Below are 26,794 nucleotides of genomic sequence, written 5' to 3'. Positions count from 1 at the left end.
CCTGAGAACACCAGAGACCATGGTGGAGAGAGTTGGATCAAGCCTGGACCTGAGAACACCAGAGACCATGGTGGAGAGAGTTGGATCAAGCCTGGACCTGAGAACACCAGAGACCATGGTGGAGAGAGTTGGATCAAGCCTGGACCTGAGAACACCAGAGACCATGGTGGAGAGAGTTGGATCAAGTCTGGACCTGAGAACACCAGAGACCATGGTGGAGAGAGTTGTATCAAGTCTGGACCTGAGGACACCAGAGACCATGGTGGAGAGAGTTGTATCAAGCCTGGACCTGAGAACACCAGAGACCATGGTGGAGAGAGTTGTATCAAGCCTGGACCTGAGAACACCAGAGACCATGGTGGAGAGAGTTTTATCAAGCCTGGACCTGAGAACACCAGAGACCATGGTGGAGATAGTTGGATCAAGCCTGGACCTGAGAACACCAGAGACCATGGTGGAGAGAGTTGGATCAAGTCTGGACCTGAGGACACCAGAGACCATGGTGGAGAGAGTTGGATCAAGTCTGGACCTGAGGACACCAGAGACCATGGTGGAGAGAGTTGGATCAAGTTTGGACCTGAGAAATGTGAGTGTTAACAGATAATTGTTTATGACTCAAAATATTTTTAAATGTTCATTACAGTTGATTCCCAGGCAAGGAACACAATTATGACCTATTTGGTCAAAACAAACTTAAAGGTAGAGTCAGCGATATGACGTAGATGCAGAAAGTAAACGGCATTGTGTGCCGATTTCCGCAACAACTTAGAGGGTTGTAACACGATGCTAAACTTCTTGGCTGACACTCTGTTAGAGGGTGAAGAGAACATCCTAGGATCCAGCAGAAATCAGACCCCAACATCTACAAAACACGGACCAGAACGATGTTGTTTCCTGCTTCCACAAACATTCATTAATATAACACTAATGTCAGATTATGGTATCCTAATGAGTGTACATTCTGAGACTGTTGCTTAGTTTTATTCATTTTTATTACAAGTCTATTTAATAATTATGAATTCATTATTACATTGTCAATTTTAACCAACTACTTTTGACTTCAGGGATTCCTCAGAGCTGTAAGACTTGTGACCATGTTGAGGTAAATCATAATGTCAATTATTACTTTTACATACCTGCAGGAGTCAGGTACAGTCTCAATGCCAGGTGTGTACTGACCAACCATTCATACTGGGATATAGACAGTCCTGTGTTCTGCTTTAGTAATATAAGCACAGTCTCAAAGCCAGGTGTGTACTGACCAACCATTCATACTGGGATATAGACAGTCCTGTGTTCTGCTTTAGTAATATAAACACAGTCTCAAAGCCAGGTGTGTACTGACCAACCATTCATACTGGGATATAGACAGTCCTGTGTTCTGCTTTAGTAATATAAGCACAGTCTCAAAGCCAGGTGTGTACTGACCAACCATTCATACTGGGATATAGACAGTCCTGTGTTCTGCTTTAGTAATATAAACACAGTCTCAAAGCCAGGTGTGTAGTGACCAACCATTCATACTGGGATATAGACAGTCCTGTGTCCTGCTTTAGTAATATAAGCACAGTCTCAAAGCCAGGAGTGTACTGACCAACCATTCATACTGGGATATAGACAGTCCTGTGTCCTGCTTTAGTAATATAAGCACAGTCTCAAAGCCAGGTGTGTACTGACCAACCATTCATACTGGGATATAGACAGTCCTGCTTTAGTAACAGTACTGTGTTCTGCTTGTAGGCATGCAGGATTTTAGCTGTTGTCAAATTTTGTCTTTAGACAGTTTAATTGATAAATCAGCTCGGGGATTTGAGCTTGCAACCTTCCGGTTACTAGTCCAGCGCTCTAACCACGAGGCTACCCTGCCGCCCCGGCCCTAATGAGGTGGACTGGGGAATATGTTGGAAGGGGCATCTTTTACACATGTTTGGCTGTTTGGGGTTTTAGACTGGTTTCTGTTCAGCACTTTGGGATACCAGCATTCCATGTAACATTGAATAAATATATTAGATGAGTTACTTTGGTTTAATTGGCCAGTTTCCCAGACACAGATTAAGTCTAGTACTGGACCTAAAAGATCTTTCTTTCTATTGAAACTTCCACTGATCTGTGTCCAGGAAACAGGCCCCATATGTATTACTGACATGCTTGTCCTTGTTCAGGACTCCACACACTGGCTTCAGATTGAACCCTTGACTTCCACTGTCCAGGGAGTGACAATGTTCAGGTAAAATAACTACTTGTAACATTTCATTCCACCTGCTAGTGTATTTCCCCATTACCTTTGGGAATAGTCTTCTAATCCAACCTCTCCATTTGACCATGGACCCTCTCTACCACATCTTGTTGCTGCCATAAGGCACAGGACACCCAGAGGGAGTTATGAGTGCACAGTGTCTGGGCTCCGCTGGCTGTGTGAGAGAGATGTCATTCTGAAGTATCACTTCAGGAACTGGGAACCCTACAGTCAACTTCTGAAAGACATGCAGTACACACAAGGTGGTCCATTGCTGGACATCACTATGGAGTTAGGTGAACTGGAGGAAGTTCATCTGCCACACTTTGTCTGTTTAGGTAAAACCATATAGAAATAGTATTCAGAAAGACATTTCCATGTAACTGAGTTTCACTTCCTGAATGAATGAATGAATGAACTATTCTGGGAGTTTGAGTTTACTGTGATCTGGCTCTGCATATTCTTTGTCTTTTAGTTAGAAAGACATATTGTATTATTCATCCATCTCCTTTGTATTGTGTTGTTCAGGGACCAACCCTTCCCTGAGGAATGAGATGAAGATTCTTCATGTAGAGGAACATGGAGTGTCTTTTGAGGAAGTGCATGAGGTCACCAGATTCCATGTTAAGATTCTTCATCCCAAATTCTCACCCATCTCTGTTATACTGAGGTTACTGTCTTGGAACATAGATGTCCACTGTGACGTGGTCCTCTATTTGGCAGTAAAAAGGTCAACAGTCATTTCAAGGCTGTACCTGCTCCTCAGAAACTCCAGTCAGAAAGAGGTGAGCCACTATCACTGAAGTTACAACAGTATGTTGAAACTTACAGAAGGAAAGCTGATAGTTTGTTGAAAATCTCTTGATTACAAAGACAACATGCAGCTCTGTGAGAATTCTATTTCTGTCTCATTCATTTGAAGAGCCAGTAGACAGCACTCTTCCCTCTGGTCGAGGGAGAACTCAATGCCCCTGGGCAGTGAAGGGGACATTGCCCTGTGTAGGTTGCTGTCTTTCAGATGGGACGTTAAACGGGTGTCCTCTCCATGGTCACTGAAGATCCCATGGCACTTATCGTATGAGTGTTAACCTCGGTGTCCTGACTCTCCATGGTCACTAAAGATCCCATGACACTAATCGTAAGAGTAGAGGTGATAACCCTGGTGTCCTGACTCTCCATGGTCACTGAAGATCCCATGGCACTTATCGTATGAGTGTTAACCTCGGTGTCCTGACTCTCCATGGTCACTAAAGATCCCATGACACTAATCGTAAGAGTAGAGGTGATAACCCTGGTGTCCTGACTCTCCATGGTCACTGAAGATCCCATGGCACTTATCGTATGAGTGTTAACCTCGGTGTCCTGACTCTCCATGGTCACTAAAGATCCCATGACACTAATCGTAAGAGTAGAGGTGATAACCCTGGTGTCCTGACTCTCCATGGTCACTGAAGATCCCATGGCACTTATCGTATGAGTGTTAACCTCGGTGTCCTGACTCTCCATGGTCACTAAAGATCCCATGGCACTAATCGTAAGAGTAGGGGTGATAACCTCGGTGTCCTGACTCTCCATGGTCACTAAAGATCCCATGGCACTTATCGTAAGAGTGGGGATGTTAACCTCGGTGTCCTGACTCTCCATGGTCACTAAAGATCCCATGACACTAATCGTAAGAGTAGAGGTGATAACCCTGGTGTCCTGACTCTCCATGGTCACTGAAGATCCCATGGCACTTATCGTATGAGTGTTAACCTCGGTGTCCTGACTCTCCATGGTCACTAAAGATCCCATGGCACTAATCGTAAGAGTAGGGGTGATAACCTCGGTGTCCTGACTCTCCATGGTCACTAAAGATCCCATGGCACTTATCGTAAGAGTGGGGATGTTAACCCCGGTGTCCTGACTCTCCATGGTCACTAAAGATCCCATGGCACTTATCGTAAGAGTGGGGATGTTAACCCCGGGATGTCCTGGCTAAATTCCCATTCTGGCCCTCATACCATCATGGCTACCTAATCATCCCCAGCTTCCAATTGGCTCATTTTCCCCCTCTCCTCTACCCTGTAACTCTTCTCCAGGTCGTTGCTGTAAAAGAGAATCTCTTCTCAGTCAACTTACCTGGTACACCTTTAAAATAATATCCTGGTACAATAGGGATCGTAAAACAAAAACACATTTTTTGTTGTTGACAAAAATGGATTGCTCAGTGAGCTGCATGTTGTGTGAATTACGAGACTACATTGTTCTGACTGACTACTACATTGCTCATTTTGTAGGCTGTTCAGGAACGGGAGAAAAACCAGGTGTCCAAAGGATTTTCAGAATTCGTCCTGTCAAGTCCAAATGGGTCCTTAAAGCTGAACAGTTGGTTTGCGTTCAAGAATCCCCGCTCCACTTCCATCAATCCAGAGGTGTAGTTTTATCAGGCTGAGGACATGAATCTGTCATATTGTATATGAATAACTGTAATATCATTCTATTTCCATCTGTTGTCTCAATCGTTGCACCATATGGCCTCCTACAATCGTTGCACCATATGGCCTCCTACAGAAGATTCAGCTGTTACCTGCAGACACCACACCAAGCTGTTGTCAGATGATTATGGGAAACACAGGGGTGGACATTGAGATGGAGTTAATCGGGGATGATGAGAGGACAGTATGGAAATCAGTGGTATCAAAAGGTAAGTAATACTGGACATGCACAGTATGTCAATCTTCAATGTCCTTTTCTAACAGATGCTATTAAAATATTTTATGATATTTTCTATTGTTTGTTTTTCAGATGTGTACAGCAACGACTCTCATTCAACGAGTAAGTTTGTTTTGTGGACGAGTTTTATAAAATGGGTTATAGAGCTAACATCTCTTCAAGTTGGGATGAAGGACACTAATGAAGGTCTTCATGAGTCATGTTCAGTGGGGTGATGAAGACCTTCATGAGTCGTGTTCAGTGGGGTGATGAAGGTCTTCATGAATCATGTTCAGCGGGGTGATGAAGGTGTAATGATATAAATTCTGACAAAGGCACTGTACATGAGGCCTTGTCTTTGTAGAAAGTTGAATCTGTGCTTGAAATGCGATACTTGACTGAGGGAACTTCCAGATTTTGTATGTATTTTCAATAGACTGTTGACAAAACATTACAATTAAATCCATCTTAATCCCACTATGTAACACAATGGAAATGACTATCAGAGGAATGTTAACTGGAGAGACTGCAAGATGTAGAAACAGCTGCTGTTAACCCTAAAACCATATTAATTTAATTGACCCCCCCCTTCAGCATTAATACTCCTTGGGATTCCTGCTGAGGAGTTTCTTCAGAAACACAGGGCTGAACTCATTCAGGGAGTCAAAAACACAAAGCCAATAGCAGATGTTCTGCGGTCAAAGAGCATGATTGGTGATGAAGAGTACTCCAGAATAAAAGCTGAAACAACTGAACAGGAGCGAATGAGAGAACTACTGAACGCAGTCCTCCCTAAAGGACCAGAAGTGATGGGAGCTTGTCTCAAAGCTCTCAGTGAACATGAACACCATCTTGTTAAGTACTTGAGTGAATCGAGGTAAGACCAGTTTCTTTTCTCCCTCCCTTGAATATGTGGAATGATTAAATATAGGTCAAATAAAAACATAGCTACCCAGATCAAAGAGAAAGTATTTTCAAAATGGAAGCATGTTTTTGTGTTGCTGCCTGTAATAAATTACTCTTATCATAGGACCATTATCTAATAATTATCTCATCATTATCTCAGGTGTATCATAGGGCCATTATCTTACCATTATCTCATCATTATCTCAGGTGTATCATATGCCCATTATCTCATCATTATCTCATGTATATCATTGGACCATCATCACATCATTATCTCAGGTGTATCTCAGTCCTCATTCTTCTCCATACTTTCTGATCTCTCCTCCATCCTCTGTCTTGTAGCACCTAATCTGAAGATGCTGAGGCCTGTCTCCTAGTCTGTGGACAAAGACACTTCTCCACCTAATCTGAAGATGTTGAGGCCTGTCTTCTAGTCTGTGTACAAAGACACTTCTCCACCTAATCTGAAGATGCTGAGGCCTGTCTCCTAGTCTGTGGACAAAGACACTTCTTCACCTAATCTGAAGATACTGAGGCCTGTCTCCTAGTCTGTGGACAAAGACACTTCTCCACCTAATCTGAAGATACTGAGGCCTGTCTCCTAGTCTGTGGACAAAGACACTTCTCCACCTAATCTGAAGATACTGAGGCCTGTCTCCTAGTCTGTGGACAAAGACACTTCTCCACCTAATCTGAAGATGCTGAGGCCTGTCTCCTAGTCTGTGGACAAAGACACTTCTCCACCTAATCTGAAGATACTGAGGCCTGTCTCCGAGTCTTTGGACTAAGACACTTCTCCACCTAATCTGAAGATGCTGAGGCCTGTCTCCTAGTCTGTGGACAAAGACACTTCTCCACCTAATCTGAAGATGCTGAGGCCTGTCTCCGAGTCTTTGGACTAAGACACTTAAATTATTTTAAGGGAAATGTATGTTTGTGCAATTCTTTTAACAAATGTCTGTGTTTTACTCATGTGCTGTTCTGTAAACTAATTTGTGTGTTCATGCAAGTGGCTGACTGTACAAATCCTCACTATCAGTAGATGTAATTTGGCAGTAAGGCCAGACGTTGGTTTGAGAACGAGATATCTCAGTTTCAAGGTCTCATCTTAGAGAGAAGAAGACTGGTGACGTGTTTGTCTGTCCAATGCTATGAACCAGTATAGGTCGGTCACATGAATGAAGCAAACAGTAATGATTCATTAATTATGCTAAATCATGCAAATTTAGCTTGTCTGTGTATAGCCATATATGAGAACTGCTGGGGCTGCCCCAGGCATAGCCCCTGATTGACATGTGTACTGTGGTGCATTGAGTTGGGTCTGACCAGGCATAGCCCCTGATTGACATGTGTACTGTGGTGCATTGAGTTGGGTCTGACCAGGCATAGCCCCTGATTGACATGTGTACTATGGTTCATTGAGTTGGGTCTGACCAGGCATAGCCCCTGATTGACATCTGTACTGTGGTTCATTGAGTTGGTTGGAACCTCTCAGCTCACTGACAATAAATAATGGTTCATTTAAGATTGACTTTGAGTGTCACTGTGTGAGGCTAGTCAAAGATACAGGTCACCACGTTGTCATCTTGACCTTCCTTAGATTTTTTATCGGATTACAACTCCATCTGTCTGAAGGAAGTGAGGAAATGGACTCACGAAAGGGGGTATCGCTGAGAGGGCAGAGAAGGCACGTGACATCACCGACATGGTGTTGAGAAAAGGAACTGAGTCGTGTTCCAGGATGTTCAAACTTATTGGGGAGCTGGACCCCTGACTTTGGATAGAGCTTCATATCAACAGTTGTAGTCAACCCCTGGAGGTGGGGAGACCAGGCAGAGTAGACAGGCAGGATGGTTCAACATGTTCTTGCTGTCTGTTGCTTAAATTCAGGGTCACAACAATGTACAGAAAATGTCAATCAAACATGACCACTATAATAACAAACTTACTGAAGGACCAACCACACAGCCTCTCTCCTTCTGCAGCCTTCTGGACATGTGGATCTTCTAGCAGGAGGGTCAGTTAGGTCCAACCACACAGCCTCTCTCCTTCTGCAGCCTCCTGGACATGTGGATCTTCTAGCAGGAGGGTCAGTTAGTCCTCCACTAGGTACCTAGCTGGACCCCTGTCTAGCAGGAGGGTCAGTTAGTCCTCTACTAGGTACCTAGCTGGACCCCTATCTAGCAGGAGGGTCAGTTAGTCCTCCACTAGGTACCTAGCTGGACCCCTATCTAGCAGGAGGGTCAGTTAGTCCTCCACTAGGTACCTAGCTGGACCCCTGTCTAGCAGGAGGGTCAGTTAGTCCTCCACTAGGTACCTAGCTGGACCCCTATCTAGCAGGAGGGTCAGTTAGTCCTCCACTAGGTACCTAGCTGGACCCTTATCTAGCAGGAGGGTCAGTTAGTCCTCCACTAGGTACCTAGCTGGACCCCTGTCTAGCAGGAGGGTCAGTTAGTCCTCCACTAGGTACCTAGCTGGACCCCTATCTAGAAGGAGGGTCAGTTAGTCCTCCACTAGGTACCTAGCTGGACCCCTATCTAGCAGGAGGGTCAGTTAGTCCTCCACTAGGTACCTAGCTGGACCCCTATCTAGCAGGAGGTTCAGTTAGTACTCCACTAGGTACCTAGCTGGACCCCTATCTAGCAGGAGGGTCAGTTAGTCCTCCACTAGGTACCTAGCTGGACCCCTATCTAGAAGGAGGGTCAGTTAGTCCTCCACTAGGTACCTAGCTGGACCCCTATCTAGCAGGAGGGTCAGTTAGTCCTCCACTAGGTACCTAGCTGGACCCCTATCTAGCAGGAGGGTCAGTTAGTCCTCCACTAGGTACCTAGCTGGACCCCTATCTAGCAGGAGGGTCAGTTAGTCCTCCACTAGGTACCTAGCTGGACCCCTATCTAGCAGGAGGGTCAGTTAGTCCTCCACTAGGTACCTAGCTGGACCCCTATCTAGCAGGAGGGTCAGTTAGTCCTCCACTAGGTACCTAGCTGGACCCCTATCTAGCAGGAGGGTCAGTCAGTCCTCCACTAGGTACCTAGCTGGACCCCTATCTAGCAGGAGGGTCAGTTAGTCCTCCACTAGGTACCTAGCTGGACCCCTATCTAGCAGGAGGGTCAGTTAGTCCTCCACTAGGTACCTAGCTGGACCCCTATCTAGCAGGAGGGTCAGTTAGTCCTCCACTAGGTACCTAGCTGGACCCCTATCTAGCAGGAGGGTCAGTTAGTCCTCCACTAGGTACCTAGCTGGACCCCTATCTAGAAGGAGGGTCAGTTAGTCCTCCACTAGGTACCTAGCTGGACCCCTGTCTAGCAGGAGGGTCAGTTAGTCCTCCACTAGGTACCTAGCTGGACCCCTATCTAGCAGGAGGGTCAGTTAGTCCTCCACTAGGTACCTAGCTGGACCCCTATCTAGCAGGAGGGTCAGTTAGTCCTCCACTAGGTACCTAGCTGGACCCCTGTCTAGCAGGAGGGTCAGTTAGTCCTCCACTAGGTACCTAGCTGGACCCCTATCTAGCAGGAGGGTCAGTTCGTCCTCCACTAGGTACATAGCTGGACCCCTATCTAGCAGGAGGGTCCGTTAGTCCTCCACTAGGTACCTAGCTGGACCCCTATCTAGCAGGAGGGTCAGTTAGTCCTCCACTAGGTACCTAGCTGGACCCCTATCTAGCAGGAGGGTCAGTTAGTCCTCCACTGGGTACCTAGCTGGACCCCTATCTAGCAGGAGGGTCAGTTAGTCCTCCACTTGGTACCTAGCTGGACCCCTATCTAGCAGGAGGGTCAGTTAGTCCTCCACTAGGTACCTAGCTGGACCCCTATCTAGCAGGAGGGTCAGTTAGTCCTCCACTAGGTACCTAGCTGGACCCCTATCTAGCAGGAGGGTCAGTTCGTACTCCACTAGGTACCTAGCTGGACCCCTATCTAGCAGGAGGGTCAGTCAGTCCTCCACTAGGTACCTAGCTGGACCCCTGTCTAGCAGGAGGGTCAGTTCGTCCTCCACTAGGTACCTAGCTGGACCCCTATCTAGCAGGAGGGTCAGTTAGTCCTCCACTAGGTACCTAGCTGGACCCCTATCTAGCAGGAGGGTCAGTTAGTCCTCCACTAGGTACCTAGCTGGACACCTATCTAGCAGGAGAGTCAGTTAGTCCTCTACTAGGTACCTAGCTGGACCCCTATCTAGCAGGAGGGTCAGTTAGTCCTCCACTAGGTACCTAGCTGGACCCCTATCTAGCAGGAGGGTCAGTTAGTCCTCCACTAGGTACCTAGCTGGACACCTATCTAGCAGGAGGGTCAGTTAGTCCTCCACTAGGTACCTAGCTGGACCCCTATCTAGCAGGAGGGTCAGTTAGTCCTCCACTAGGTACCTAGCTGGACCCCTATCTAGCAGGAGGGTCAGTTAGTCCTCCACTAGGTACCTAGCTGGACCCCTATCTAGCAGGAGGTTCAGTTAGTCCTCCACTAGGTACCTAGCTGGACCCCTATCTAGCAGGAGGGTCAGTTAGACCTCCACTAGGTACCTAGCTGGACCCCTATCTAGCAGGAGGGTCCGTCAGTCATCCACTAGGTACCTAGCTGGACCCCTATCTAGCAGGAGGGTCAGTTAGACCTCCACTAGGTACCTAGCTGGACCCCTATCTAGCAGGAGGGTCAGTTAGTCCTCCACTAGGTACCTAGCTGGACCCCTGTCTAGCAGGAGGGTCAGTTAGTCCTCCACTAGGTACCTAGCTGGACCCCTATCTAGCAGGAGGGTCCGTCAGTCCTCCACTAGGTACCTAGCTGGACACCTATCTAGCAGGAGGGTCAGTTAGTCCTCCACTAGGTACCTAGCTGGACCCCTATCTAGCAGGAGGGTCAGTTAGTCCTCCACTAGGTACCTAGCTGGACCCCTATCTAGCAGGAGGGTCAGTTAGTCCTCCACTAGGTACCTAGCTGGACCCCTATCTAGCAGGAGGGTCTAGTCCTCCACTAGGTACCTAGCTGGACCCCTATCTAGCAGGAGGGTCAGTTAGTCCTCCACTAGGTACCTAGCTGGACCCCTATCTAGCAGGAGGGTCAGTTAGTCCTCCACTAGGTACCTAGCTGGACCCCTATCTAGCAGGAGGGTCAGTTAGTCCTCCACTAGGTACCTAGCTGGACCCCTATCTAGCAGGAGGGTCAGTCAGTCCTACACACATTCAACATAAATGTATTTGATGAATATATTGTACAGTGTTGTCCTGTTAGAGGTTCATGAGAGAGGCTGAATATCAACACAACCACCTCCGTCTATCAGCAGTTTTCTCAGTGAGAGCCTCATGTCTGGAACACATTGACCATTGACAGACATAAGGAGCTGTTAACCTGTCACTCCTTTACCAATGACTTGAGAGTGTCTGAAGGACATATAAGGAGCTGTTAACCTGTCACTCCTTTACCAATGACTTGAGAGTGTCTGAAGGACATATAAGGAGCTGTGTGACCTGTCACCCCTTTACCAATGACTTGAGAGTGTCTGAAGGACATATAAAGAGCTGTTCAACCTACGTTGATCTACCTGCCCAGAGACTACAGTTAAACTAGCTAGCTGGCTAAATCTGTCACATTTACAGAAATGATGATTGATGTGAAGTATCTCTGTCAAATACATTTTCAATAAATGACAGGAAAAGGAATGGAATGTATTTGTCTGTGCGTGTCTATCTCTGAATGTGTGTTGGTCTCTGTGTGTGAATGTGTCTTTGATTCGTGTGATTAGTTCAATGTAACTTCACATTATAAATAGTCTATTTTTAACTTCCTATGCTATACATTATAATCAATATTTTTGGGGGGTTGGCAGAATCATTGTCTGTCATTGGTTACCCATCCTATCATGTTACCATAACAACACAGATATGACCGTCTTGCGTCCTTCTGCCGAACCTGGTTGTTGTCATACTGCCCTCTGCTGGTAGCACTGCAAAACATCACTCAATCAAATCCTGATATAAAATAATACAAAATACACTTTTACCAGGTAGAATATGAATTCATGGGCTGAATTCTGGCATTAAGTGCATGAAAACGTTACATGACATAAATGTGAATATGTAATATAAACTTATATGTGTTGAACCAGCCCACTGTGTTGAAATAGGAAGTACATTTATAAGGAAGTGAAGGAAGAAATGGACAATATCGGTAGAAGAAAAATGTTTCTAAGGTTTGTACTGTACCGTTCTTTTACAATTTTATGTAGAAAAGTGGTTCGGAGAAGTTAGGCCATCGCACAGAGAAGTAAGACCCACAGAATTGTTAAATTATTACAATACTGATTTCAACTTTCAATAATGATTATTTTAGGCTTCCTTTCATTGATGCTGATTCATATTGATCAGCCTAGTCAATATGACTCAATGTTATATTATAGTCAACAGGGCTATGAGGTAGGTAGGGTTTGGGAGATTGACTGCACATGATCGTGATTATTATCTTTGCGCTCTTTCACTTCCCGGAGGAAGACGTGTATCACGTAAACTAGTTTCTTTGAAAAATAAAAGTCATTCTCGTCAATTCGGGCAAGTAAAAGTGACGTGCGGGAACGGGTATTGAAAATAAATGAAGGGCTTATGTGAAAAATTTATGCCGCGATCAAAACAACTGGGAACAACTGGGAGCTCTGAAAAATACGATGTCAGCTCTCGAGAAAGAGGACGGTTCAAATCGATTTTTCCCAGTCAGATTTAGTTTTTTTACCGAGATCCCTGTGGTTTTGAATGCGACATTAAGTTGATAAACTCAGAAAGGTGGTGATCTGCTTTGCTCACTAGTTACCACATCCACAAAGTCAGAAAGGTCCGCCTACCCGACCAATCAGATGAGGGCGTGTGATGACGCATTAGCTTACCCGACCAATCATATGGCTGCGGGTAACGTTGCAATCTCCAAATGGTAAATCTCGAGTTCAAGTTTTGAGGACCAAATAACGAAATACATTCAGGAACAAGAACTGGCAACGTCACTAAAATTCATAACATCAGGAAAATACAAAGGTTTTGACCAAAAAATTAAGTGGGCGTTTTTCTTTTTTCGATAACTAGTATTTAAATGATTAGATCAACTGTTTGTTTTTTACGCACAACAAAGCCTTGACAAGAATGACGCGCTGGGCCAGCTATTTATTGTTTCTGCAGTAAGGATTCACCCTCTTCATAGAATTATTGTGTAATTTATCTGCAGGTAATCGTTGTTTTGAGCTCAAAAAGCACCTCGTAGCTGTATGTAAACCAGGGAGCGAAATGAATGGCTCTTTCACCGATACAATTCGGTTACCGACGTTCACCAAAAAGATCCGTTCAAAAACAACCTGTCGTTATCGAACGACCCATCACTAGTTGAAACAGGAAATATTTGTATAAGGAAGTAGAGGAAGTAACGGACGTTATCGTCGAATAAAAATGTTTCAGATGTTTGTAGCTTTCTTTTACAATGTAATGTAGAAAAGTAGTTTTGAGAAGTTAAGTCATCATAAAGAGAGAGATGATTTAGGGGTTAAGACATCCGCCAAGTTAATACAATATTGATTTAATCGTTCAATAATTATTATTTTAGGCTTATTTACATTGGTATTGATTCATAGTGATTAGCCTAATCAATAAGATCCAATGTGATGTGAAAAAGGCTTACGGTGCTATGAGGTATGGTGTTATTGTTGTCGGTGAATGACAAGCATATTAAGGTGATTATTATCTGAGGAAACTGGCTCACGTTCACTTCCTGAAAGGAGACGTGCATCGGAATTATGTGTAGCCATCATTAAATCAAATAGTCTGTCTCATCAAGTAAATGTGACGTTCAACAATGTGCATATTAACTATTTATATGTAGGGCTAAATCAAATATTAAGTTAAAACTTTCTGACGACAGATCAGGAAGGCGGGGGTCCGTTTGGCGAACTGCAGATGCGCTCGATATAACGTCACCGGCTCAACTATGCGCGTTGTGAACCCCGGGTTGACTCATCAGCACGCCTTTTCTCAGAATGAAAACCCCGGTGCGCCGGGCGAGATAAACGGATCGCAACTCAAGTGAACTCAAGCAGAACATGAGTCTCTTCACTAAACCAGGGACGTGCAACTGGCGGCCCGCAACCAATAATAAAAAACATTGTTGTGGAACTCAGTCTGGGTCTCAACTTCCTGTTGACCGTCAGAATAATAGAAAACACACGGTGCAGTTTGTAAATGTGGTTGAGCATCAGAGGTCAGTCTATTAGCCCATGTTAGCTACATGTTTTTAGATTGGTAAATTAGTCTTGTCGCTAAACTTGTGGTAAGCATGGTTGAATTACCAACCGGGGTGGGTCCCATTAATCATCAGTTATCATATTAAAAACTGTTTACATTTGCCTCCACCTCATGGCAACATGTCCCCATGGCAACATGAGTAGAATTATCTGTAAACCTGAAAATGTTTTCTCCTGACCCATGGGGCTGTACGGATGTGGGTACGCAGACCCACGAGACACCGCGGCCCCTCATGATGTCTTCTGTTTTTTTGTGGCCCCCACCTTATCAATGTTCTCCATCCCTGCACTAAATGATAAGGAGAGGGAAATACATGAATTTGTCCAATAGAAACTCTCGTTGTTGAAACATTTTGCTCTCCTACCACGTTAATTATCCTAACCTACCACGTTAATTATCCTAACCTACAGTACCACATTAATTATCATAACCTACCACGTTAATTATCCTAACCTACCACGTTATTTATCCTAACCTAAAGTACCATGTTAATTATCCAAACCTACCACTTTAATTATCCTAACCTACCATGTTAGTTATCCTAATCTACCATGTTAATTATCCTAACCTATAGTACCATATTAATTATCCTAACCTACCACTTTAATTATCCTAACCTACCATGTTAATTATCCTAACCTGCCATGTTAATTATCCTAACCAGTACCACTTTAATTATCCTAACCTATAGTACCACGTTAATTTTCCTAACCTACCATGTTAATTATCCTAACCTACCACGTTAATTATCCTAACCTACAGTACCACTTTAATTATCCTAACCTGCCACGTTAATTATCATAACCTACAGTACCACGTTAATTATCCCTAACCTACCACGTTAATTATCCTAACCTACCAAGTTAATTATCCTAACCTGCCATGTTAATTATCCTAACCTACCATGTTAATTATCCTAACCTACAGTACCACGTTAATTATCCTAACCTACCATGTTAATTATCCTAACCTGCCATGTTAATTAAACTAACCTACCATGTTAATTATCCTAACCTACAGTACCATGTTAATTATCCTAACCTACCACGTTAATTATCCTAACCTGCCACGTTAATTATCCTAACCTACAGTACCATGTTAATTATCCTAACCTACCACTTTAATTATCCTAACCAACCACGTTAATTATCCTAACCTACCATGTTAATTATCCTAACCTTCCACATTAATTATCCTAACCTACAGTACCACGTTAATTATCCTAACCTACCATGTTAATTATCCTAACCTACCATGTTAATTATCCTAACCTACCACATTAATTATCCTAACCTACCATTTAATCATCCTAACCTACCACGTTAATTATCCTAACCTACAGTACCAGTTTAATTATTCTAACCTACCACGTTAATTATCCAAACCTACATTAGTATCCTAACCTACCATGTTAATTATCCTAACCTACAGTACCACGTTAATTATCCTAACCTACCACATTATTTATCCTAACCTACCATGTTAATTATCCTAAACTACCATGTTAATTATCCTAACCTGCCACATTAATTATCCATAACCTACAGTACCATGTTAATTATCCTAACCTACCACGTTAATTATCCTAACCTGCCACGTTAATTATCCTAACCTGCCATTAATTATCCTAACCTACCACGTTAATTATCCTAACCAGCCACATTAGTCATCCTAATCTACCACGTTAATTATCCTAACCTACCATTAATCATCCTAACCTACAGTACCATGTTAATTATCCTAACCTACCACATTAATTATCCTAACCTACCACGTTAATTATCCTAACCTACCACGTTAATTATCCTAACCTGTACCATGTTAATTATCCTAACCTACCACATTAATTATCCTAAACTGCCACATTAGTCATCCTAACCTACCATGTTAATTATCCTAACCTGCCACATTAGTCATCCTAACCTACAGTACCACGTTAATTATCCTAACCTGCCACGTTAATTATCCTAACCTACAGTACCATGTTAATTTTCCTAACCTGCCACATTAGTCATCCTAACCTACAGTACCACGTTAATTATCCTAACCTACCACATTAGTCATCCTAACCTACCAATTATCCTAACCTGCCACATTAGTCATCCTAATCCTAACCTACAGTACCACGTTAATTATCCTAACCTTCCACATTAGTCATCCTAACCTACCACGTTAATTATCCTAACCTACCACATTAATTATCCTAACCTACCATGTTAATTATCCTAACCTACCACATTAGTCATCCTAACCTGCCACGTTAATTATCCTAACCTACCACATTAATTCATCCTAACCTACCACGTTAATTATCCTAACCTGCCACATTAGTCATCCTAAAATGCCACGTTAATTATCCTAACCTACCACATTAGTCATCCTAACCTACCATGTTAATTATCCTAACCTACCACGTTAATTATCCTAACCTACCACGTTAATTATCCTACCTGACACATTAGTCATCCTAACCTACCATGTTATTATCCTAACCTGCCACGTTAATTATCCTAACCTACCACGTTAATTATCCTAACCTGCCACGTTAATTATCCTAACATGCCACATTAGTCATCCTAACCTACCATGTTAATTATCCTAACCTACCACATTAGTCATCCTAACCTACCACGTTAATTATCCTAACCTGCCACGTTAATTATCCTAACCTACCACATTAGTCATCCTAACCTACCATGTTAATTATCCTAACCTGCCACGTTAATTATCCTAACCTACCACGTTAATTATCCTAACCTGCCACATTAATTATCCTAACCTGCCACGTTAATTATCCTAACCTGCCACGTTAATTATCCTTAATCTGAGGTAATGGCTAGGCACAAGGTTAGCAGTGTGGTTAAGGTTAGGTTTAAAACCTGTTTGGGATAGGGGGCAGCATGTTTGGATGAAAAGCCCAGGGTAAACATCCTGCTACTCAGGCCCAGAAGCTAATATATGCATATTATTAGTATTATTGGATAGAAAACACTCTGAAGTTTCTAAAACTGTTTGAATGATGTCTGTGAGTATAACAGAACTCATATGGAAGGCTAAAACCCGAGGAAAATCCAACCAGTAAGTTGGAAATCTGAGGTTTGTAGTTTTTCAACTCATTGCCTATCGAATATACATGTTATATGTTATTGTTATTATAAATACAATATAATATGGTCATAATAGTTTATAGGTCATAATAGTTTGTAGGACAAACCGTTCAGACGCTACGTAAGATTTTGTGAGAAAAACGATTTTCGGGATGTCTCGTGGTCTGACAAACACCGTTGAAGCTCTGCCATCTTCAACCGCAGATGCGGAAGGGCGATATCGACGGATTAATAGACGAAGCTATGGATGCAAGGACTGACCAGACATGATATCAACATTAAATTACAGTTTTAACCATGTTTTAAGGCTACGGTGCTTGTTTACAAACATTGGGGTAAAACAAGTTTATTATTGTGGGTTCTGATGCAGTTCGACAGTTGAACTTAACTCATGAGGCATTTATAAGTTCTATTCTTCAAGAATGGATCAGTATTGTCACGAACCGGATCAAAGCCCGTAACAAAAGGGAGACAACGTGGAGATAAGGAGTAACAAAACATATATTTATTAAATAAAGTAAACGAAGTACAAGATACAACGGTAATGGTGTAATTAGTAATGTAAGTCCGTGTTTTGCCTGAATGTGACAATGCAGGGTGTTGAAAGGTGCAAAAACAAACAACCAGAAACCACCAAGATACACAACCAAATCCAAAAGGTGTCTGCATGGAGAGAGTCTCCTCCAAGAATGGGGAAGTGGTGTATTTGTCCTTGGACACACTAGACCCAGGTGTTTCCCATGTAGCTGACGACCCTCCAAACTCCGCCCACAGGCATCCTAATAAGGAAACGAGAACAAAGAGAGAATACGGCAGACAGAGTGGGAGGGTCGTCACAGTATATCATTAATTCACAAGTCCAAAAATGGACGTAGAAACTAAGGATTCTAGCTGTAAAGACCCAATGCAGGCATGTCTATATCAATATCAAATTATTTCTGGTTAACAATTAATGAAGTACTTTGCTGTAATTGATGTCCCCCCAAAAATGGGCTGTTGTTATGGAGTCAGGAGATCCAACCAGGTAGACTAGCTGTTGTTATGGAGACAGGGGACCCAACCAGGTAGACTAGCTGTTGTTATGGAGACAGGGGACCCAACCAGGTAGACTAGCTGTTGTTATGGAGTCAGGGGACCCAACCAGGTAGACTAGCTGTTGTTATGGAGTCAGGGGATCCAACCAGGTAGACTAGCTGTTGTTATGGAGTCAGGGGATCCAACCAGGTAGACTAGCTGTTGTTATGGAGTCAGGGGATCCAACCAGGTAGACAAGCTGTTGTTATGGAGTCAGATAATGGGGATCCAACCAGGTAGACTAGCTGTTGTTATGGAGTCAGGGGATCCAACCAGGTGGACTAGCTGTTGTTATGGAGTCAAGGGATCCAACCAGGTAGACTAGCTGTTGTTATGGAGTCAGGGGATCCAACCAGGTAGACAAGCTGTTGTTATGGAGTCAGATAATGGGGATCCAACCAGGTAGACTAGCTGTTGTTATGGAGTCAGGGGATCCAACCAGGTAGACCAGCTGTTGTTATGGAGTCAGGGGACCCAACCAGGTAGACTAGCTGTTGTTATGGAGTCAGGGGATCCAACCAGGTAGACTAGCTGTTGTTATGGAGTCAGCTAATGGGGATCCAACCAGGTAGACTAGCTGTTGTTATGGAGTCAGCTAATGGGGATCCAACCAGGTAGACTAGCTGTTGTTATGGAGTCAGCTAATGGGGATCCAACCAGGTAGACTAGCTGTTGTTATGGAGTCAGGGGATCCAACCAGGTAGACAAGCTGTTGTTATGGAGTCAGATAATGGGGATCCAACCAGGTAGACTAGCTGTTGTTATGGAGTCAGGGGATCCAACCAGGTAGACCAGCTGTTGTTATGGAGTCAGGGGATCCAACCAGGTGGACGAGCTGTTGTTATGGAGTCAGGGGATCCAATCAGGAAGACTAGCTGTTGTTATGGAGTCAGGGGATCCAACCAGGTAGACCAGCTGTTGTTATGGAGTCAGGGGATCCAACCAGGTGGACGAGCTGTTGTTATGGAGTCAGGGGATCCAACCAGGTAGACTAGCTGTTGTTATGGAGTCAGCTAATGGGGATCCAACCAGGTAGACTAGCTGTTGTTATGGAGTCAGCTAATGGGGATCCAACCAGGTAGACTAGCTGTTGTTATGGAGTCAGCTAATGGGGATCCAACCAGGTAGACTAGCTGTTGTTATGGAGTCAGATAATGGGGATCCAACCAGGTAGACTAGCTGTTGTTATGGAGTCAGGAGATCCAACCAGGTAGACTAGCTGTTGTTATGGAGACAGGGGATCCAACCAGGTGGACTAGCTGTTGTTATGGAGTCAGGGGATCCAACCAGGTAGACAAGCTGTTGTTATGGAGTCAGATAATGGGGATCCAACCAGGTAGACTAGCTGTTGTTATGGAGTCAGCTAATGGGGATCCAACCAGGTAGACTAGCTGTTGTTATGGAGTCAGGGGATCCAACCAGGTAGACTAGCTGTTGTTATGGAGTCAGGGGATCCAACCAGGTAGACTAGCTGTTGTTATGGAGTCAGGGGATCCAACCAGGTAGACTAGCTGTTGTTATGGAGTCAGGGGATCCAACCAGGTAGACTAGCTGTTGTTATGGAGTCAAGGGATCCAACCAGGTAGACTAGCTGTTGTTATGGAGTCAGGGGATCCAACCAGGTAGACTAGCTGTTGTTATGGAGTCAGGGGATCCAACCAGGTAGACTAGCTGTTGTTATGGAGTCAGGGGATCCAACCAGGTAGACTAGCTGTTGTTATGAGTCAGGGGATCCAACCAGGTAGACTAGCTGTTGTTATGGAGTCAGGGGATCCAACCAGGTAGACTAGCTGTTGTTATGGAGTCAGCTAATGGGGATCCAACCAGGTAGACTAGCTGTTGTTATGGGGTCAGGGGATCCAACCAGATAGACTAGCTGCTGTTATGGAGTCAGGGGATCCAACCAGATAGACTAGCTGCTGTTATGGAGTCAGCAGGTAGACTAGCTGTTGTTATGGAGTCAGGGGACCCAACCAGGTAGACTAGCTGTTGTTATGGAGTCAGGGGATCCAACCAGGTAGACTAGCTGTTGTTATGGAGTCAGGGGATCCAACCAGGTAGACTAGCTGTTGTTATGGAGTCAGGGGATCCAACCAGGTAGACTAGCTGTTGTTATGGAGTCAGGGGATCCAACCAGGTAGACTAGCTGTTGTTATGGAGTCAGCTAATGGGGATCCAACCAGGTAGACTAGCTGTTATTATGGGGTCAGGGGATCCAACCAGATAGACTAGCTGTTGTTATGGAGTCAGGGGATCTAACCAGGTAGACTAGCTGTTGTTATGGAGTCAGAGGATCCAACCAGGTAGACGAGCTGTTGTTATGGAGTCAGGGGATCCAACCAGGTAGACTAGCTGTTGTTATGGAGACAGGGGATCCAACCAGGTAGACTAGCTGTTGTTATGGAGACAGGGGATCCAACCAGGTAGACTAGCTGTTGTTATGGAGTCAGGGGATCCAACCAGGTAGACTAGCTGTTGGGATCCAACCAGGTAGACTAGCTGTTGTTATGGAGTCAGGGGATCCAACCAGGTAGACGAGCTGTTGTTATGGAGTCAGGGGACCCAACCAGGTAGACTAGCTGTTGTTATGGAGTCAGGGGATCCAACCAGGTAGACTAGCTGTTGCTATGGAGTCAGGGGATCCAATTAGGTTGTCACGACTTCTGCCGAAGTCGTTGCCTCTCCTTGTTCGGGCGGTGCTCAGCGTTCAACGTCACCGGTCTTCTTGCCATCATTGATCCTTTTTTCATTTTCCATTGGTTTTGTCTTGTCTTCCCACACACCTGTTTTCAATCCCATTCATTACCTGTTGTGTATATAACCCTCTGTTTCCCCTCATGTCTTTGTCAGAGATTGTTTTGTTGTCAGTGTAGTGTGACGTCGGGTCCTTGTACCCATGTTAGTTTGTTATGTACTTTTAGTGTTATGGAGCATACTCCGTGGACTTTATTAAAAGACTCCATTTTACACTCCATTTGACTCTCCTGCACCTGACTTCCCTGCCACCTATTACACCTATGCATGACACAGGTAGACTAGCTGTTGTTATGGAGTCAGCTAATGGGGATCCAACCAGATAGACTAGCTGTTGTTATGGAGTCAGAGGATCCAACCAGGTGGACTAGCTGTTGTTATGGAGTCAGGGGATCCAACCAGGTGGACTAGCTGTTGTTATGGAGACAGGGGATCCAACCAGGTAGACTGGCTGTTGTTATGGAGTCAGGGGATCCAACCAGGTAGACTGGCTGTTGTTATGGAGTCAGGGGACCCAAAACAACAGATAACATAGTGGACTGTGTGTGTTTAATAACATAGTGGACTGTGTGTGTTTAATAACATAGTGGACTGTGTGTGTTTAATAACATATTGGACTGTGTGTGTTTAATAACATATTGGACTGTGTATGTTTAATAACATAGTGGACTGTGTGTTTAATAACATATTGGACTGTGTATGTTTAAAAACAGTGGACTGTGTGTGTTTAATAACATAGTGGACTGTGTATGTTTAATAACATATTGGACTGTGTGTGTTTAATAACATAGTGGACTGTGTATGTTTAATAACATAGTGGACTGTGTGTTTAATAACATAGTGGACTGTGTATGTTTAATAACATAGTGGACTGTGTGTGTTTAATAACATATTGGACTGTGTGTGTTTAATAACATAGTGGACTGTGTATGTTTAATAACATAGTGGACTGTGTGTTTAATAACATAGTGGACTGTGTATGTTTAATAACATATTGGACTGTGTATGTTTAATAACATATTGGACTGTGTATGTTTAATAACATAGTGGACTGTCTATGTTTAATTGGACTGTGTATGTTTAATAACATAGTGGACTGTGTGTGTTTAATAACATAGTGGACTGTGTGTGTTTAATAACATAGTGGACTGTGTGTGTTTAATAACATATTGGACTGTGTGTGTTTAATAACATAGTGGACTGTGTATGTTTAATAACATATTGGACTGTGTGTGTTTAATAACATATTGGACTGTGTATGTTTAATAACATATTGGACTGTGTATGTTTAATAACATAGTGGACTGTGTGTGTTTAATAACATAGTGGACTGTGTGTGTTTAATAACATAGTGGACTGTGTATGTTTAATAACATAGTGGACTGTGTGTGTTTAATAACATAGTGGACTGTGTATGTTTGATAACATAGTGGACTGTGTGTGTTTAATAACATAGTGGACTGTGTATGTTTAATAACATATTGGACTGTGTATGTTTAATAACATAGTGGACTGTGTGTGTTTAATAACATAGTGGACTGTGTGTTTAATAACATAGTGGACTGTGTGTGTTTAATAACATAGTGGACTGTGTGTGTTTAATAACACAGTGGACTGTGTGTGTTTAATAACATATTGGACTGTGTATGTTTAATAACATATTGGACTGTGTATGTTTAATAACATAGTGGACTGTGTGTGTTTAATAACATATTGGACTGTGTGTGTTTAATAACATATTGGACTGTGTATGTTTAATAACATATTGGACTGTGTGTGTTTAATAACATAGTGGACTGTGTGTGTTTAATTGGACTGTGTGTGTTTAATAACATAGTGGACTGTGTGTGTTTAATAACATATTGGACTGTGTGTGTTTAATTGGACTGTGTGTGTTTAATAACATAGTGGACTGTCTATGTTTAATAACATAGTGGACTGTGTGTGTTTAATAACATATTGGACTGTGTGTGTTTAATAACATATTGGACTGTGTGTGTTTAATAACATAGTGGACTGTGTGTGTTTAATAACATATTGGACTGTGTATGTTTAATAACATAGTGGACTGTGTATGTTGGATACAATATGAAGTCGCTGATTGTACTCTTTGACCACAGATAGTAAATGTGTTGTCATTATTAATGGTTCTTCAACAATGTTCAGAATATTGACTGTTCTGTTTCTTCTTATTGTAGCTGAGTGAGCTTTGACTTACATCTAAAATGAGTCTCTCTGAGAGAGGAGGGGAGCCTCTAAAACAAGAGAGAGGAGGGGACCACTGCCTCTAAAATGAGTCTCTTTGGGGAGAGTGAGGAGGGGACCACTGCCTCTAAAATTAGTCTCTCTGTGGAGAGAGATGATGGGACCACTGATTCTAAAATGAGTCTCTTTGGGGGGAGAGAGGACGGGACCACTGACTCTAAAATGAGTCTCTCTGGGGAGAGAGAGGACGGGACTACTGCCTCTAAAATGACTCTCTTTTGGGAGAGAGAGGACGGAAACACTGACTCTAAAATGACTCAAGACACCAGTTCTAAGTGGTAAGAGATTAAATGTAAAATATACATTTATCTTAAAGATATAAAACTAAAGGGAAAAGTGTTCCCAAATTATATCAAATGTTGGTCTACAGTTGTGGCCAAAAGTTTTGAGAATGACATAAATATTAGTTTTCACAAAGTTTGCTGCCTCAGTGTCTTTAGATATTTGTGTCAGATGTTACTATGGAATACTGAAGTATAATTACAAGCATTTCATAAGTGTCAAAGGCTTTTATTGACAATTACATGAAGTTGACGCAAAGAGTCAATATTTGCAGTGTTGACCCTTCTTTTTCAAGACCTCTGCATTACGCCCTGGCATGCTGTCAATTAACTTCTGGGCCACATCCTGACTGATGGCAGCCCATTCTTGCATAATCAATGCTTGGAGTTTGTCAGAATTTGTGGGTTTTTGTCCACCCACCTGTTGAGGATTGACCAGAAGTTCTCAATGGGATTAAATGGGGAGTTTCCTGACCATGGACCCAAAATATTGATCTTTCACTTTTGCTTTATGGTAAGGTGCCCATCATGCTGGAAAAGGCATGGTTCGTCACCAAACTGTTTCTGTTTCTGGAAGTTGTTCTCAGAGAATGTGTTGGTACCATTCTTTATTTGGCTTCTTGACATAATCACATCCTCAGGAACTGTTGGCATGACACAGGACTGATGGTAGCGCTCACCTTGTCTTCTCCGGACAAGCTTTTTCTGGATGCCCCAAACAATCGGAAGGGGATTCATCAGAGAATGACTTTACCCCAGTCCTCAGCAGTTCAATCCCTGTACCTGTTGCAGAATATCAGTCTGTCCCTGACTTTTTTCCTGGAGAGAAGTGGCTTCTTTGCTGCCCTTCTTGACACCAGGCCATCCTTCCAAAAGTCTTCACCTCACTGTGCGTGCAGATGCACTCACACCTGCTTGCTGCCATTCCTGAGCAAACTCTGTGCTGGTGGTGCCCGATCCCGCAGCTGAATCAACTTTAGGAGACGGTCCTGGCGCTTGCTGGAATTTGGGAGCCCTGAAGCCTTCATTCACAACAATTGAACCGCTCTCCTTGAAGCTCTTGATGATCCGATAAATGGTTGATTTAGGTGCGATCTTACTGGCAGCAATATCCTTGCCCGTAAATCCCTTTTTTCGTGCAAAGCAATGATGACGGCACGTGTCTCCTTGCAGGTAACCATGGTTGACAGAGGAAGAACAATGATTCCAAACAGAACCCTCCTTTTGAAGCTTCCAGTCTGTTATTTGAGCTCAATCAGCATGACAGAGTGATCTACAGCCTTATCCTCATCAACACTCGCACCTGTGTTAAGGAGAGAATCACTGACATGATGTCAGCTGGTCCTTTTGCGGCAGGGCTGAAATGCAGTGGAAATGTTTTTTGGGGATTCAGCTCATTTGCAAAGAGGGGCTTTGAAAATCATCTGATCACTCTTCATAACATTCTGGAGTATATGCAAATTGCCAACATACAAACAGAGGCAGCAGACTATGTGAAAATTAATATTCATTCTCAAAACTTTTGGCCATGACTGTACATCATTCATTTAAAAGGCCAAAAATGGATTTACCAATTGCAGACTGTAGCTTTAAAAGAAACATCAGGACTTCAGAAGTTCCACTCTACAGTTGTTAAAATGAAGTAGATGAGGTGATCTGTCTCCCTGTTTTGTTCAGTGTCCAGAAGCCCAGAGCAGAGTCACCTACAACCAGCCTGCTATCAATGAAGAGTGATCAGCCACCTGCTTTCAGCCAGGAACCATTACCAGATGACAATAAGGAAGTGGAGAGTTTGGACAGTGAGGATGTATTAAAGATCACACACAACCTTCTGGACAGAAGAAGTAAGACTGTGTTTCATACAATATCACAAAGAACGGTACAAACGCCCTTATAAAACACACACATTAACTGATGAGTCCCAACTCTCATTGTTTTCCTACAGGTCAAACTCTGCTGACAGTCCAACAAGACATCAAGGCTAAACTGAAACACAAGTATCAACACATATCTGAAGGAATTGGACACCATGGAAACCAAAGTCTGTTCAAAGACATCTACACAGAGCTCTACATCACAGAGGGTGGAAGTGGAGGGCTCAATAATGAACATGAGGTTAGACAGATAGAGATGGCATCCAAGAAACGACACCACACAAGAGACACCAATCAAATGCAACGACATCTTCAAGCCTTTACCTGGACAAGACAAACCTATCAGAACTGTGCTGACAAAGGAATAACTGCAGTGTTGGAAAAACAGTCTCTGTGCAGAAGGTCGTCCTTGACTGGGCAGAGGGGAAAGCAAATCAGGACGTTCATTTCATGTTTCCTCTTCCTTTCCGTGATCTGAACCTGAAAAAGGACCAATACAGTCTGATGCAACTTATTTCCCACTACTTCTCAGAGCTGAAAGAGATTGACAGCATTGAAGATGGTGAAACCAAACTGTTTTCATTTTTGATGGTCTGGATGAGTGTCGACTTCCTCTAGACTTCAAAAACAATGAGAAGTGCTGTGATGTCACGAAGCCAACCTCAGTGGACGTGCTGCTGACAAACCTCATCAAGGGGAATCTGCTTCCCTCTGCTGTCCTCTGGATAACCTCACGGCATGCAGCAGCCAATCAGATCCCTCCTGAGTGTGTTGACCAGGTGACAGAGGTACGAGGGTTCAATGATCCACAGAAGGAGGAGTATTTCAGGAAGAAAATCACAGATCAGAATCTGGCCAATGAAATCATCAAACACGTGAAGACATCAAGGAGCCTCCACATCATGTGCCACATGCCAGTCTTCTGTTGGATATCAGCCACTGTCCTTGAGATGATACTGAAAGAGGCAGAGAAGGATGAAGTCCCCAAAACTCTGACCCAGATGTACTCACACTTCATGCTCATCCAAATCATTGTGAAGAACAGGAAGTACAACAAAGCCACAGAGACAAACCCAAAGGAACTGTCTCAGTCAGACAAAGAGATGATCCTTAAACTGGCAAAGCTGGCTTTCCAACAGCTGCAGAAGGGCAACCTGATCTTCTATGAGGAGGACCTGAGAGAGTGTGGCATTGACGTCACAGAGGCATCAGAGTACTCAGCATTGTGTACAGAGATCTTTAAAGAAGAATCTGGGCTGTACCAAGACAAGGTCTACAGCTTTGTGCATCTGAGCATTCAGGAGTTTCTAGCAGCAGTGCATGCTTTAGAATCATGTCTGGACAAG

At 43.5% G+C, this 26,794-nt stretch overlaps 2 protein-coding genes and 1 long non-coding RNA gene across 4 annotated transcripts; all 3 read left to right on the top strand.

The window, feature by feature from the left end:
* The first annotated feature begins 507 nt into the window (after positions 1–507).
* On the top strand, positions 508–6,252 carry LOC135532575 (NACHT, LRR and PYD domains-containing protein 1 homolog). Its single transcript, XM_064960055.1, has 10 exons — positions 508–586; positions 1,065–1,102; positions 2,163–2,227; positions 2,360–2,574; positions 2,765–3,021; positions 4,516–4,650; positions 4,790–4,922; positions 5,024–5,053; positions 5,525–5,807; positions 6,179–6,252. Exons 3-10 carry the CDS (start codon positions 2,220–2,222, stop codon positions 6,183–6,185), a joined length of 1,068 nt encoding a protein of 355 aa, XP_064816127.1. The 5' UTR covers positions 508–586; positions 1,065–1,102; positions 2,163–2,219; the 3' UTR covers positions 6,186–6,252.
* Positions 6,253–23,320: 17,068 nt separating this feature from the next.
* On the top strand, positions 23,321–25,739 carry LOC135532580 (uncharacterized). 2 transcript variants are annotated; one of them, XR_010454363.1, is made up of 3 exons: positions 23,321–23,571; positions 25,252–25,418; positions 25,520–25,737. It is a non-coding gene; the product is annotated as an uncharacterized LOC135532580 (long non-coding RNA). The 2 variants fall into 2 exon arrangements; XR_010454364.1 differs by lacking the exon at positions 23,321–23,571 and adding an exon at positions 24,541–24,662 and having other exon boundaries at positions 24,748–25,418; positions 25,520–25,739.
* Positions 25,740–26,027: 288 nt separating this feature from the next.
* On the top strand, positions 26,028–26,791 carry LOC135532579 (protein NLRC3-like; the record flags this gene model as incomplete). The annotated part of the gene is made up of 1 exon (XM_064960058.1): positions 26,028–26,791. A coding segment is annotated over exon 1 (441 nt), but the record flags the coding sequence as incomplete, so codon positions are not given.
* Between the last annotated feature and the right edge of the window lie 3 nt (positions 26,792–26,794).

This window comes from Oncorhynchus masou, unplaced genomic scaffold (genome assembly GCF_036934945.1).
Source record: "Oncorhynchus masou masou isolate Uvic2021 unplaced genomic scaffold, UVic_Omas_1.1 unplaced_scaffold_1915, whole genome shotgun sequence".
Lineage (NCBI taxonomy): Eukaryota > Metazoa > Chordata > Actinopteri > Salmoniformes > Salmonidae > Oncorhynchus > Oncorhynchus masou.
This window is presented reverse-complemented; position numbering and strand designations above follow the sequence as displayed.

Excerpts from the sequence above, each read along its gene's own strand:
- LOC135532575 (XM_064960055.1), top strand. Across the intron at positions 4,651-4,789 it reads CCACTTCCATCAATCCAGAG|AAGATTCAGCTGTTACCTGC; the intron begins GTGTAGTTTTAT and ends GGCCTCCTACAG. Across the intron at positions 5,054-5,524 it reads CAACGACTCTCATTCAACGA|CATTAATACTCCTTGGGATT; the intron begins GTAAGTTTGTTT and ends CCCCCCCTTCAG.